The following is a 13,576-nucleotide window of genomic DNA, read 5'->3' as shown; positions in this document are numbered from 1 at the left end:
ACTTAACCTGTTGGCGGGATATCTTGAGAAAACTGAAATTATTTTCTCTGCTGCCAGAATATTACTATATTAATTAAATATAAGGGATACTTGTTAAATCACTGATTATACGCAGGAAGTTTAGTCTCTTTCTACTCAGCCTGTAAAAAAGGTATATAGTGTCTACTGTTCCTCTGGAGGAGCTTTGGCAAGTCTGTTATATCACTACAGACTTCAGTAAAACTGTTAAATAAAAGTACATAAACAAAGTGGAAGTCTAGACTAGGAAAGATGTAGGCATTTACTGTGCAGTGTTAGAGATAAGATTCTGGAAGTGTGATATCCAGTGTTTTATGGGGGGGGGGCTCATGGAAAAGTTGCTACCTACATGTTTTTTCTTTTTTTTGTTGCCTTGCTAGCTTATCTACTTGTACCATATAAATTAAACTGTACAGAAGTGCACAACACAGTACAAATGCCTTTCATTTTAGTCCAGTTTGCTTTGCAGTTAGGCATCTCTCAGATTAAATCATTTCCAAATTTGGGATGATTTTTTTCAGCAGAGCCTCAAATAATGAGGTATTATTCACTGCTTATGGCTACAGGACTGAGGTCTCGTAATACTCTTTACAAAAAATATTTACTAAATGTGCTCCTCAGAACTATTTAGCTGACTGTCATAATTAGTGTAAAACATTTGTGGGAAAAATGTGTGATCATTACACTAACACCCCTCATACTGACCATTTTTAAGACAATTACAGATGTCATTTTTGTCCACTTCCATATCGAAAAAAAAAACCAGAAACATCTTCCCTCGTGAAGGGAAGTGGTTGCTCAGAAGACATTATGGCATGGGTCTGACTGGAATGCTAGCTGTCTGCTGAGGACAGAGCACAGCGGTCTGAGTTTTTATTGACGGGTCGACCGCCGACTGCTCATTCAAACCCACTGAAGTGGTTTTGTTTCCTCAGATGGGACAGTTAGCCAGATGACACTTGAAACCCCCCATGGTACTGTTTTCTTGCTGTGGCCCATCAGTCACTATTATGTGTTTGAGTGCTGCTTGCTTATAATAATGAGTGCCAAAGGGGAACAGCGCTGTGTCTTTGTAAACTAAATAGAATAATGGTTTGTTTTACTCAATAGACTGAATATTATTGTCTTAACACAGCAGTGTTTGCTGAATGGATGTAGAATTGGTTTGTTTATCTGTGACTGTGACTTGGTGTGCACTAATTGCTTCATTGTCAGTCTTCTGTAGCCAGTAGGGATAAACAGTATATCATTTTAGCATGTGCAAAACAGCAGTCACACACACCGAGAGGTGAGGTACGGGGCAAGGTTGGCCCACAGTTGTGCACTACACAAATAATTTAGTTGAGTCTGTAGATCAACATGGGGTAAGCATTATTTATATACCTTTTTTTTATTGCTTGAAACTTCCAATTAACATGTCTTGGAATAAAAACTGAATGAATGATAGCCTGGCTTTATTCAAAGAAAAAAACAGCCTCATACTAGTCTCTCTAAAGCTCAGTAATTACAGCAAGTGTGAATTTAACATGTTGTGGTTTTACGTGCCAGATGTTGTTAGATTTTACACACCTGTTCTTTGTACAATACAGCAGTTGATTGGAACAAGTAAAACATTTAATTATTTGGCTTCATTTTTAGCTGTTCAGGCCAACACTTTGGTTTACGACCAAACACCTTCAGAACTAATGTCTTTAGCAAGTGCTGGTAAGCAAATGTTGGCATGCTAACACACTTTTATTATACCTGCTACGACCTGCAGATGTTTAGCATTTCCATTGTAATCGTTTCAGCATGAGGTCAGCATTTGGCCTCACAGATCCGTTAATGTGTAGACCTTTAGTCCTGTAAATATGATGTTGAGCGAAAAACAAATGGCCTTTTTGATACATTGAAAAATGCAAACGTTGGAAAAAGATATTGTAAAACATGATCTTTTTGCACCTTTAGTCTGGTTTTAGGATTTAAACCATCCTAAAAACCAGACTATTTAAGCAGAAGTATTTATGGGAGGTGATAACATTATTAAACTTGTCTGATATCAAATATATAATGTGGAACTCCCAGAGGTGGTAATCTCAGTTTTTCATTGTTTTATAATATTTCAGATATGTTCACTTGAAAGAACCCATTCTGCAAACCCAGTCTCTTGATTGTTTTGCTTGACCATCTATGAGGAAAGTTTTACAAACTGCCCTGACCAAATATTTCCTGCCTGCTGCATCATCATGTACAGAGTTAAGTTGTTGAATTTGGCAGCAGAGTCTTGCACAGCCCTGTGACTTTCTAGAAGAAGTAATATATCACAGCCAGCGCCTCTGCTCTGTTCAGATTGAAAAGGGCAGGAATGTGCAGCTTTAACACACTTATCGTCCTTTTTGATTTGTTTCCTGTTTTTTTTGTGTCTCACTTTTCCTGCTGCAGTATGAGGCGTTGATAAAACGTTGGCTCTACTTTTTCTGAGTAATTGGGCGTATAGAGCTCCCAGGCAGAGCCAGGAAATACCATGCTGGTTGTGTGAGAAAAAGTGTGTGTCTGTCTGAGTGCAGCCACCATAGTCCCCTCCACCCAGGCATTGCATAATGCTTTGCTCTCACTCAGTTTATTGCAGTGGGTGTGCGAGTACCACACTGTATTCATTATTCTCCGCTGCAGCTGTGTGTATGAGCACCACTCTTTTTAACTCTAGTCTCTATCTGATGAGTTTCTGCAATTTTTTAAAATGAAATCTGGTCTTAAGGGCAGTTTTTTCTCTATTTAGTGTGTCACGATAAGTTTTGTGTCAAAAGGAAGAACAAAATTGACCTATAAATCCACTAAATATCAAAGTATCCACTCCACCATTGTTCTTCCAACAGATATTTCCTCATTTGGTGTTTTGATTAGTCTCGCTCTCTTAGGTCATGAATTTTGTTCTCAATTCAATGACCTGCTTGTGCGTTGCATGGACGCTTATATTGGGCTCTCTCCAAATAACTCTTGTCTCATGCAGACAAGTACAATTACTAAAGAAAATCTGTTGTGGTGAGAGCTGAACTTCTAAAAGCAGTTAAATATGTATATAATATTACTGTTTGCCTATATAATAAGCATGTTTTGTATTTAATCAGGATGTCACGTCCAAGTTTACTGCATGTTTTTAGTTTTTCTAAACCAAAGCAAAGATACAAGATGAATACATCAGAAGTTTCTCTGCACCGGTTGGGTTACAATAACTTTCAGACGCATTTAGACCAGTTTTAATTTGCGCTGTCTCTGAGCACACTGCGGATGTTAAAAGGCTTTGGTCAGCTCCAAATTTAGCCTTTTACAGGGTAAGTGCAAAATAAGCCCAAGCCCTGGTTGTATATTTTTCCTCGCATATTGGCCTTCAGCGCAGTGTTCATGAGCAGACGGGGTGAGAGTGTTCATGCTCTTAAATGTATCAAAGAGACTTTAAGAAAGGTTTGCGTTGGTACAGCAGTATGTTTTCACATACAGCATGCCATGAGAAGCAACAAAAGCTTAAATGGAATTCACGCAGAACACTTATCTGGTGAATGTGGCTCAATGAAGCGTGAATAGTTACTGTGCTTTGTTTCGGATATCACATTTAAATTACTGTTTAGTCCGCACATGGTTTCTGTTGCAACTCGTGTGTGGAAGACATGCAAGAAGTTGCTGCTGAAAACATGCGTGTGAACTTTAACAGCCACATTTTGACCCTTGATGATCATTTGAGAGCTTACACAGAATAAATGTACTGCTCATGTTGGATAATAAGGCAGAATCATATGTATTGAAAAAATGCGGGAACGTTGCTGAAGAACCCTGGGAAATTATTAAAGATACCACATTTTATTCTTAGCAAAAATAATAACCCGATGGTTAAGTAAAGTGTGCTGCCTGGCCCTGCGCCTGTCTTACTGCTGTACAATCTCTGTGAAATTGACAATGTAACAGCTGCTGATACCGGGAGCAGACTCCAGGGCTCACATCCCGTCACTGAAGCTGACCCTTTCAGTTGTTCCGTGTTGATGAGGTCATCGCTCAGCTGTCCAGGGTCTTGTTGGTACCAGAAGGCCGCCTGTCACTCCTGTGACATGGCCGGTGAGCGCTCAGCAACTCGTGCTGGGGGGTTCAGGGACCACAAGACAGCACAAGACTATGACTGTGCTGCCTCACATTATTTATACCTGACAAAAATACAGGAAGTGTGTATTTCAGGTCTGTCCAGAACAACAATACAGGCGCTTTGTCCTCAAAGTACACTTACACTTCCTAAATCAAAGGCTAAATTAAAGACAAATCTTGTTTTCACACAAGCTGACTTTAATAGTCAAAGAAAATTAATATAACTTTACTTTAGATAAAAGGACTTTTGAGATTACATATTTTATTTTTGGTTGAACCTACCATTCATTTCTTTGTTTTTCCCCCTGTAAAATGTTAAACAATTATAAATGACCTTTTATGATCTCCCACAATCCAATGTGATACATTGCTTGTTTGGTCAAAAATCTCCCAAAGATCATTTAATATTTCACAAAGAAAAGTAGCAAACTTGCAAATATTATAAGATTAGATTTTGTCTGAAAATAAAAAGGCTTATCAACAGTTGTATTTACACATGCACAAAGCTGTGAAAGTTTTACTCGCACTCCAGTGAGTGTGTTCTGCAGATTATAAACCAGAGTATATAAATTTGACATGTACAGTATCTGAGCTATTCGTCTTTACAACAGGCTGTTATTGTCATGAGTTCACCTCCCCTCCAACTGCACTTTTACTTGGATAGGGAAGTGCTGGGCTTGGAGCCTCACGGGATTGGAGGAGGCAGCTGTCCAATAGTGCAGCAGACCAGTGCTGTGCCTTAGTTTACACCAATAGTAGAACCCCCCCCCCCCCCCCTTTACGGAGAGAGTGCACAGAGTGAGAAGAAACAGCAGTTCTGTTAAATCTTGTCAAGAAAGGAGTGAAGGAGGGAAAGTAAAAAAAAAAAAAAGGAGTGAGTGCTGCTGGTCTGAGGTGAGTGCAGTTTGAACAGCAAGGCGTTGGGGTTTTGAGGAAGGCTTTAGACTTGTTATTCCCTTTCTCTTGTTTTAGCTGATTGGAAAGGATTGACGAGGACAAAAAGTAGCCGGGCTGTTTATTTCAAGCCTGTGTTTGCTTTAGTCAGTGAGAGTTCCAGGCATACCAAGAACAAGACGCTGCATTTAGCCAGCCCAGTGTGAATGTAGTGGACTCTGTCAATGGCCTGGAAAGCTGACTGGCTCTTTAGACTTTCTCTGACGGGGAGTGTGGTGGAGTTTGGACTTTAAGCTGCTTTGTCAGATCTGTACAAAGTGTATATACTAAATAAATGAATTGTAGTTGTTTTTTTTTTACCTCTGTCCTGTAACGGTGTGCTAAAAATGTGAACATTTAAAGTTATATAGTTACTATGTGTCTGTAAAAGCTCAAATATTGACACAGTTGGATGGATTTTGGACCACAAAATATTGACATTGTCTGTCATGCTGACCCCTTAGGCTCTTCTCTTATACAAGCTTTGTAAACAACACTCAAATGTTCTAAGCTTTCTACAAACTTCATCCGACTAAATTATAAAAGGAGAACCAACATTTGTTTTTGAAGTTTACTACACTGCTCTACGCTGTTTGCTTCACATAGTTGCATCTCACATAGTTTTGGGCTGACTTAAATCACCTTCTTGCCAAAATGATTATCACTCGCGCTTTTCAAGCAGGGATGTGAAAAACTGCAGACGTGTTTGTGCTTGCACTGTGAAATTATGGCAATTGTAGGTGGCCGAGTAAACGCTTTGCTTGACACTCAAGTTGATTCAGTGCAAACATCCTTTTTAAATTCTTGTGCTATTTATTTATTTTTAATAGTGATGGTTTTGTTTTCCGAAAACACAAAAATCTGAACAATCTACTGATTTTTTTTGTCTTTTGGTCTCTGTTTCAGAAAGAGGACAAAGATGCCCAAGCACAGAGAGCGAGAAGGACTCTGTGGCCCCCTACTATGTTGAAACTCCCTATGGTTATCAGCTAGACCTTGACTTCCTAAAATATGTCGATGACATTGAGAGGGGCAACACCATTAAGAAGCTGAGTATCCAGAGGAAACCGAAAGTGGCCAAACCATTGGCAGTGCCTCGGGGCAGCACTGGTGGGGGCAGCACCCAGGCTGAATGGACCTCTACGGACTCCCTTTCCTCGTCCAACAGCGACGGCAAGCAGTCCCCAGTCTTCTTCAACTCCAGGCCCCAGGTCACTGCGCCACTCACCCCAACCTTCTCAAGAGCAACTTTTGAAGTCCCCCTGCAGCAATCTTATTTGGGAGTCACAGATCAGAAGCTGTTGCTGCCACCTCCTTCGCCAAGGTTCGCCCCTCGTCACAACCCCCAGGTGGAAAAAACCCTCATGGAGACGCGACTCCGCCTTGAGCAGGAGCGTCTGCTCATGCAGCCACACAGCGATCCTCCGATGCCACGCCGACGTCTCGCCAGCTTCGGTGGCATGGGTTCCAACAGCTCGCTTTCCTCTTACTCAGGCTCCATTGCCACAAGCCAAATATCTCCCAGCACCCATCATCCTCTCCCCATCAACGGCCACTTCCCCAATGGAGATTATAATAACTACTACACGCAATCCATGGGCAGCTCCATTCGCCACAGCCCCATGAGCTCCGGCATGGCCACGCCTGTGACAAACGTCAGCCCGTTACACCTACAACAAATCCGGGAACAGATGGTTGTGGCCTTAAAGAAGCTGAAGGAGCTAGAGGAGCAGGTTAAAACCATTCCTATCTTACAGGTTAAGATTGCTGTTCTTCAGGAAGAGAAAAGACAATTGGCTGCTCAGTCCAAAAATCAAGGTCCTGGTGGCTTTCGCAAGCGTTCCTTCAGTGTGGGCAGCGCTGACCAAATGGAAAACCCGGGAACCATCCAAAAGGAAACAGAGTTGCACATCATGGAGCCTGAAGCCCAGGAACAAAGTGCTCTGCGGCTGGAGGAGTTCCGACGTCTGGCTTCTGAGGTCCAAGCTCTGGAGAAGACAACCCTGGACAATATTGTAACTGAAATTCAGCCTCATAAGCTCAAGCAAAGCCAGGCCAAGCAGAAGTCCATTGGCATAGTTACTGATGAAAATATGAACAACCTTCCTGTCACTCGGAGGGCAAATTCTTTCCAGGATGTAGGGGTATCAACAGAGCAGCAGGAAATGCACAGTGCTGCTGTTGGCGTGACCGAGGCCATGCTGGGCATGACCACTGAAGCTGAAAGAGAGATCGAGCTCCAGCAGCAGACTATCGAATCGCTGAAGGAGAAGATCTTCCGCCTGGAGGTGCAGCTGAAAGAAACTACTCACCAAATAGAAATGGGAAAGCTTAAGCTGGAGCTCCAAGCGGCCGGTGGGTCAAACAAGAAGAAAGCAGACAAAGGTTCGATGGCCAGGCCAGAGATGTACAACGCTTGTGTGGAGGCCAAAGTCCAGATGCGCAGCCAGGGAGTGGGTGACCATCTGGAGCTCAGTAATGCAAACACAGCTAGGACTCTACAAACCCACACTATAGGAGTGTCCTGTCAACTCAGTGTGCAGAGTGTTGCCACAGGCCCAGAGATCCCCATGGACCGGTGGGTGGTGCATGAGCGTGTGGAGGTAAACGACCAATGTGTAGGGAGACGGGTGGAGACCTGCCACCAGCAAGTTGGCGTGGAGATGAATGTTTGCGAGGTGGGTGTTAACACAGAGGAATCAGTACACAGCCTGGCTCTCTGCAAACCCATGACGGAGTTGAGCAAAGAGTCGAGATCCATCGGCTGCGGGGATTGTTCAGTAGATGTGATCATTAGTCCCATCAAGGCGTTGGTGTCGCAAGGAACGGACCCAGATTACTTGCTCAAAGTGGACTCTGGTGTCATGGCTGCTCCTGAGTCAGCAACTCAGCAGACCAATACTGAGATGGAAGTAGTGAGCAAATCCACCAACACAAAGACAGCTGTCCTGACCGACTCTTTCACTGATATGGGGTTGATCACATGTGACAAATACACCAACACGACTGTGTATGAGACGAGGACAGTTGCTGCTGGGGAGGGACTAATCAAAGATGTTCACTCAACGGCAAAGATGCGCTCAGTTGCTGTTGGAACCACCACAGACGTGGAGTCATTGGTTGAAAGATCCAGCTCTACTAAAACCAAAGAATGTGGGGTGGGACCAGTTAGCATCCATGAAAACTTCCTAGTTGGATTAAAAACCAGAAACATTGCGTGCGGCCCATCCCAGGGGCCTGAATGTGTCACTAGCAGCAGCACAGAAACTGCAGAGGAGGAGACTGAGGCCGCACCACTGCAAGCTAAGGCCCAGGGGGGCGCCGGACTGGACCATTACATCGAGAGGGTTCAGAAGCTGCTACAGGAGCAACAGATGCTGCTGGCGGAGAACTACAGCGAGCTTGCTGATGCTTTTGGTCAACCCCAATCCCAGTTTGGATCCATCAACAGTCAGCTGGTCAGCACGCTCTCGTCCATCAACGTGGTGATGAAGTACGGAAGCGCAGAGGACATCCTCAAACTGCAGTCGGACTCTGTGAACGCGAACGAAGGTGAGTGGTTTGCTGCATTGAGCTCAGAGGATGCTAATGAGTACAAATGCTCAAATGTGTTGCATAAACATAAATAGATATTGTGGTGATTGGCTGAAAGTCAGGCAGGCAATCAATGCATACTTTCAGGGGAGGAAATGCACATGCATAAACATTGCAAGATATCTTTCAGGCAGGCAGTCCTTTGTGCCTTAGGACACATTGACTTTTTCTTTTTTCTGTCCCACAGTTAATTGTGCACTAGATTAAACTAGTTTCATATGCAAGTCTCTTTATTTTTTAAACATTTTTAGGTTGTATAATAGGCTTAGAAACTTGAATTTAGTTTTGTCGTATTCGTCACAAATACATTTATTTTTTGATGTTATGTTAGTGCACAGTGTTTTTGCGCAAGAGCAATTACTCCTGAGTAAAACATCTCTATTACACTCAAGTACCTCTTCTTCTTCTCCTCGACCTATTGTTGCATTTCTTGTCTAATGACGACCTTACTTAAAAGGGAGCCTTTTTTTCAGAAATCCAAAAAGTGCCTGAAACTAGCACCAATAAAATATAAGGCAGTCAAATATGAAATGCTTTCTGGTCATTAATTAAGAAAATAATATCTGAATAAACAAAAAACCGTAAGTGGAATAAAATACTTAAACTAACAGTCTATTTAGATCTTTTTTTCATGTATGAAATAAACACATGCATTGCAGGTTTGCCGTCTTAGGAAAATATGCATACTTAGGTAGAGATAATGTATTGACAAAATAGGATATAGTTCAGCATGGTCTCAGCTGTAGAGGCTCTAGTCTGTAGTGGAAAAGGTTTGTGGAGCGTTCACACACCGTCTAAAGAGAATCCTGATTGGATTGGACAGGCTAAGTTATCTCTGACCCTGAAATATGCGGCGGAGGATTTGGACGTGACCCAACAATGAGCTCATTTCTTTTTGGGAACCAGTCAACGTGCCTCCAATCGGCCTCTTGTTGTTTTTGCAGGCCGCTCCGCCCTCACTAACACCTCACTGCTGTTGCTGATTCATGGCTCCTTCTGAGTTACATAACATGCATTCATGCTGGTGGGCACAGCAATGCAAAGCGATTCTCTTTTGTTGTATGAGAGCTTTTTTCTGGTCAGATTCTCCCATGTATTGGAATGTAGAATGACTAAACAGACTAGTTTCTGGTCACGTACATTATTTTGGTTAATTGTGTTCAGTGCTGCAGTTAAACTCAATGGGAACCACTTTAAAAAGTGTGTAAGAACATCTACCCAAGTAATGTAGTTAAAATTCGAGGTACTTCAGATGCATATTTCAGCTTAAATGTTTTACTCTACTACACCTCAGAAACAAATATTGTATATTTGATTCCATAATATTTGTCTGAAAGCTTTTGGTACTTTTCTGATTACAATTTTTTGTACCGTTCCTGTTCAGAGAAAACATTGTAATATCAAATTTGTTGATGTTGAATGTTTGTGATAAACTAAAGGACAAAGTTTAGAAACTCTCCAACTTCTTAGGCTTAGTAAACAATTTAAAAGCTTCCTGGGTCAGCTGGGAAATACACAACTACAAATCTGAAGTAAAATGATGCATAGTTGTAAATTAACTATTTTAAAGGAGTTAGCTCAACCTAAAACATAGCAGTAAGGTGCAACATTAAGTATGGATTTTTTGTAAAGTACAAAAACTGCATTGAAAATACTACATGTCAAATTGTTACAGGGAAAACTGTCGCAGCGTTCAGAAACTTGTTTTAATCACCTTACAATTTCTGTCCTGTCCTACCTTTGCATTTGGAGACTGACTGGTCTACCTCTTCTCCTTTTCAGAGAGCAGTCAGCAGTCAGTCATTGAGACGAGTCCATCAGGCCTTCCCCATGAACCTGCCAACACCCCTGCACAGCAGCAGATTAGTGCGGCGGAGCAGAAGAGCCGCATGGACCTCCAGATGTCTACAGCACTACATGGTACGCCTGTTTTGGATACTTTTCCCGGTGCATTTTTGTGATCAAACTGGTCATTGTTGGATGATTGTATCCAGTGTGCTGCTATACAGAGCCAACAAATGAAAAGTAGGGATTAAGGCTTTTATTATGTTTTTTTGATCTGTGAAGCTGTGGTTAGCTTGCTTAAAAAGCATTTCTTCTTTGGTAACTTATATCCAGAAGAGCTGGAAACATGACTAAACTATAGCCATAGTACAAAAGAAATTCAAAGTAAAAAAAAGATTTGCATGAAAAAGTACCAATAGACCATATGGAGTCTGGTCTGATTTAGTATCATATATTTTACATTCCTGGATTATAAGAAAAATCGTAATAACATCTTTTATAATAATTATTTTTTACATTACTTAAATGATATTCTTTACTTTCTCTGCTGGTGAGTACATTAACTCCAATTTACTATTTAATTTATAATAATATTCTGAAGATGCAAAGTAAGTCAAGTTATCAAACAAAAGTAGTTGAGTAAGTACAATATTGGACTGTGAAATGTAGTAGAGAAGTGTAATTAGTATAAAATGGAAATACTTTAGTGCAAAAAAGTAAAGTACTTAAGAGAATGTGATATTTCACCACTGTACACCAGGCAAAACATCAGCCTGACGAGCTTCCACCTGTCAAAACACGGGAAACGTGCTGAATGCTGCTACTGACTGAGTGCACACACCACTGTAGATGTATGCCACTGCATGCATGTTGATACATTAAGACACACACACACACACACACACTCTCTCTCAGATGTCCCCCGGAGCAGTAAAAGAGGCCCCTTCATCAGGGGCAAGTTTTGGCAGATGTGCTGAGAGTTCCTGGCTCTCGGCTGGTATTTGGGTTTTTTTAAGGCCTGTGTTTAAAATGACTGAGATACTTTCAGGGTTCGGGGCAACTTCCAGCTCCTCACTGACAGAGTGCTTTGGAAAAAGCGTGAGACGGACACTTAATTGCTACTTCCCTCTCCGCCAAAGCTCTTGATCATGTCAGAGAACCTTTAGAGGATCATTCAGGCGTTATCAGGACGTTTTGTACATGAACTGGGCGGGCTTGTTAGTTACTTTGTGCTTCTTTTCACTGCAGGAGACGCATATTGTTGCAATTAAATGTTAAAATGTCCAACATGCAATAAAACAAGAAGAGAAAAAGAAGCAAAACTTCAAACTACAGACTTTTAACTTAGCATTACATCTATTTTAAATTCTTATGCATGCTATGTTTTTTTTCTATGGTTATGTGTTTGCAGGATTCTTAGCTCAGTGTTGTGAATTTGTGTACTGCTGCTGGGACATCAGAATGTTCCTTACATGGAAAAATCTAGTTTCTATTCTATCTACCATAGACATGAACAAGTTCACTTCATCTTTAAGAAACAGTTAACATGTAAACCTTTGGCTAAATCAACAGCTTTCCTCATTAGAATCAGCTGACTGATCTAAGACAAACTACATCCTTAAAGTCCAGATAAGGTTACTTTACTTTCATATGTTTTTGGCATTTTGTGATCACTTCTGATGTAATCTTGTTTTTTTTCTCTCTGCTTCAGGGCAGCCCTGCAGTCACAGCACGCTGAAATCCATCATGAAGAAGAAAGATGGCCGACCCGACTCCAACGGCACCAAGAAGAACCTGCAGTTTGTCGGTGTGAATGGAGGGTGAGTCTCTAAATATACATACATTCTTACATTATCTTTTCCATTTAAGGTGCCTATTTGTAACATGGTTATTTTTTAATGAATCAGTGTTTTCAAGTATTTTAACTGAGGCTAAAAGTGGTGGTGTTATAGATGTTTATAAGGCTGTTGTGTTTACACCTGGGCTTGTTAACATTGAGTGGAGGTCCAAACACCATGAAGAGAGTGCTTTTCTGTGCAGTCTTTAAATGTCTGTTCTTTGGTTGCCCCCTTGTGGCGATGTAGGTACGAGACTACATCAAGTGACGACTCCAGCTCAGAGGACAGCAGCTCCTCTGGTTCGGATGAAGATGAAGAGGAAGAGGAAGATGATGAGGAGAAAGAGTTTGGAGGAAAGCATGAGGGATTTCAGAATGTTGAGGGAAAGAGCAACAGGGAAGAGTTTCAGCCCGAGGGAGCAGAGGACGTGAAGAAGAAAATGGAGGAAGAGGAGAAGCAGGAGTTGAGAGAGAGGTGGGTTGAAGAAGAATTAAGTTAAAAGAACTGTTTGTTATTGTTTCAATATTGAGAAAGCCTTGTTTTGCTTTATTTTCCATGATTGTAAGGAATATATCACAACAAGCAACGGGACTGGATACTAACCAAGCGTTTAAGTGTATTTTATCATAAAACATATTTTTGGATATATATAAAACCCTTTTTAAATAAGTTATATTCAGTTTGTATACGTGTTTATATTAGTTCATAAAATAATCTTTCTTATTTTCAAACATGTATTTATATAGGAGTTTAGTAAAGCTAGGAAGTAAACTTCAGATTACTACATAATTGGAACAGAATAAAACCTAAACTGTCCAATCAGAATCGGGACATTAAGTCATCATTGTCAGCTCACACCCAGTAAATAAAGATAAATAATGATCATTCATACATGTCTACACAATTGTTGCATGATTTGATGAAACCAGCTGCAGCTATACTTTTTCTGTCATATTATGTGGGGCATTTTCACATTTGCATCAGTTATTGTTATTATTATTATTATTATTATTAGTAGTAGTAGTTAACAGGTTATATAAGGTGTGAATGAAATGGTATTGAAGATATTTGAGTGTTTTCATTTTTACGTGTTACTCCAAAGGTATGAGCTCAGTGAGAAGATGCTGGCTGCGAGCAACGTTCTCAAAACTCACCTCAGTGATCCCAAAGCTGTGAGCAGTAAAGATCTGGTGAGCAGGTTTTTTTTTTGCTTCTTTATTCAGTTTCCTACATGAAGCTAAAGAATAACATTTGATAATATCCAAGAAAGGGGCCCTATTATGCTTTTTGGGGTTTTC

At 41.0% G+C, this 13,576-nt stretch overlaps 1 protein-coding gene across 4 annotated transcripts in view; it reads left to right on the top strand.

Moving 5' to 3' along the window:
* The window catches only part of kank1a (KN motif and ankyrin repeat domains 1a), a 45,323-nt gene that overhangs the window by 26,135 nt on the left and 5,612 nt on the right, over nt 1-13,576 (top strand). For all 4 annotated transcript variants that reach the window (XM_063897831.1, XM_063897833.1, XM_063897832.1 and 1 more), the window contains exons 3-7: nt 5,968-8,613; nt 10,438-10,575; nt 12,152-12,260; nt 12,525-12,752; nt 13,381-13,468. In XM_063897831.1, coding sequence (XP_063753901.1) covers nt 5,968-8,613; nt 10,438-10,575; nt 12,152-12,260; nt 12,525-12,752; nt 13,381-13,468 — 3,209 coding nt within the window. The remainder of the gene's footprint in view (nt 1-5,967; nt 8,614-10,437; nt 10,576-12,151; nt 12,261-12,524; nt 12,753-13,380; nt 13,469-13,576) is intronic.

This window comes from Eleginops maclovinus, chromosome 12 (genome assembly GCF_036324505.1).
Source record: "Eleginops maclovinus isolate JMC-PN-2008 ecotype Puerto Natales chromosome 12, JC_Emac_rtc_rv5, whole genome shotgun sequence".
In the NCBI taxonomy this organism is placed as follows: Eukaryota; Metazoa; Chordata; class Actinopteri; order Perciformes; family Eleginopidae; genus Eleginops; species Eleginops maclovinus.
The sequence above is the reverse complement of the archived record's forward strand: the minus strand, read 5'-3'. Positions and strand labels throughout refer to the sequence as shown.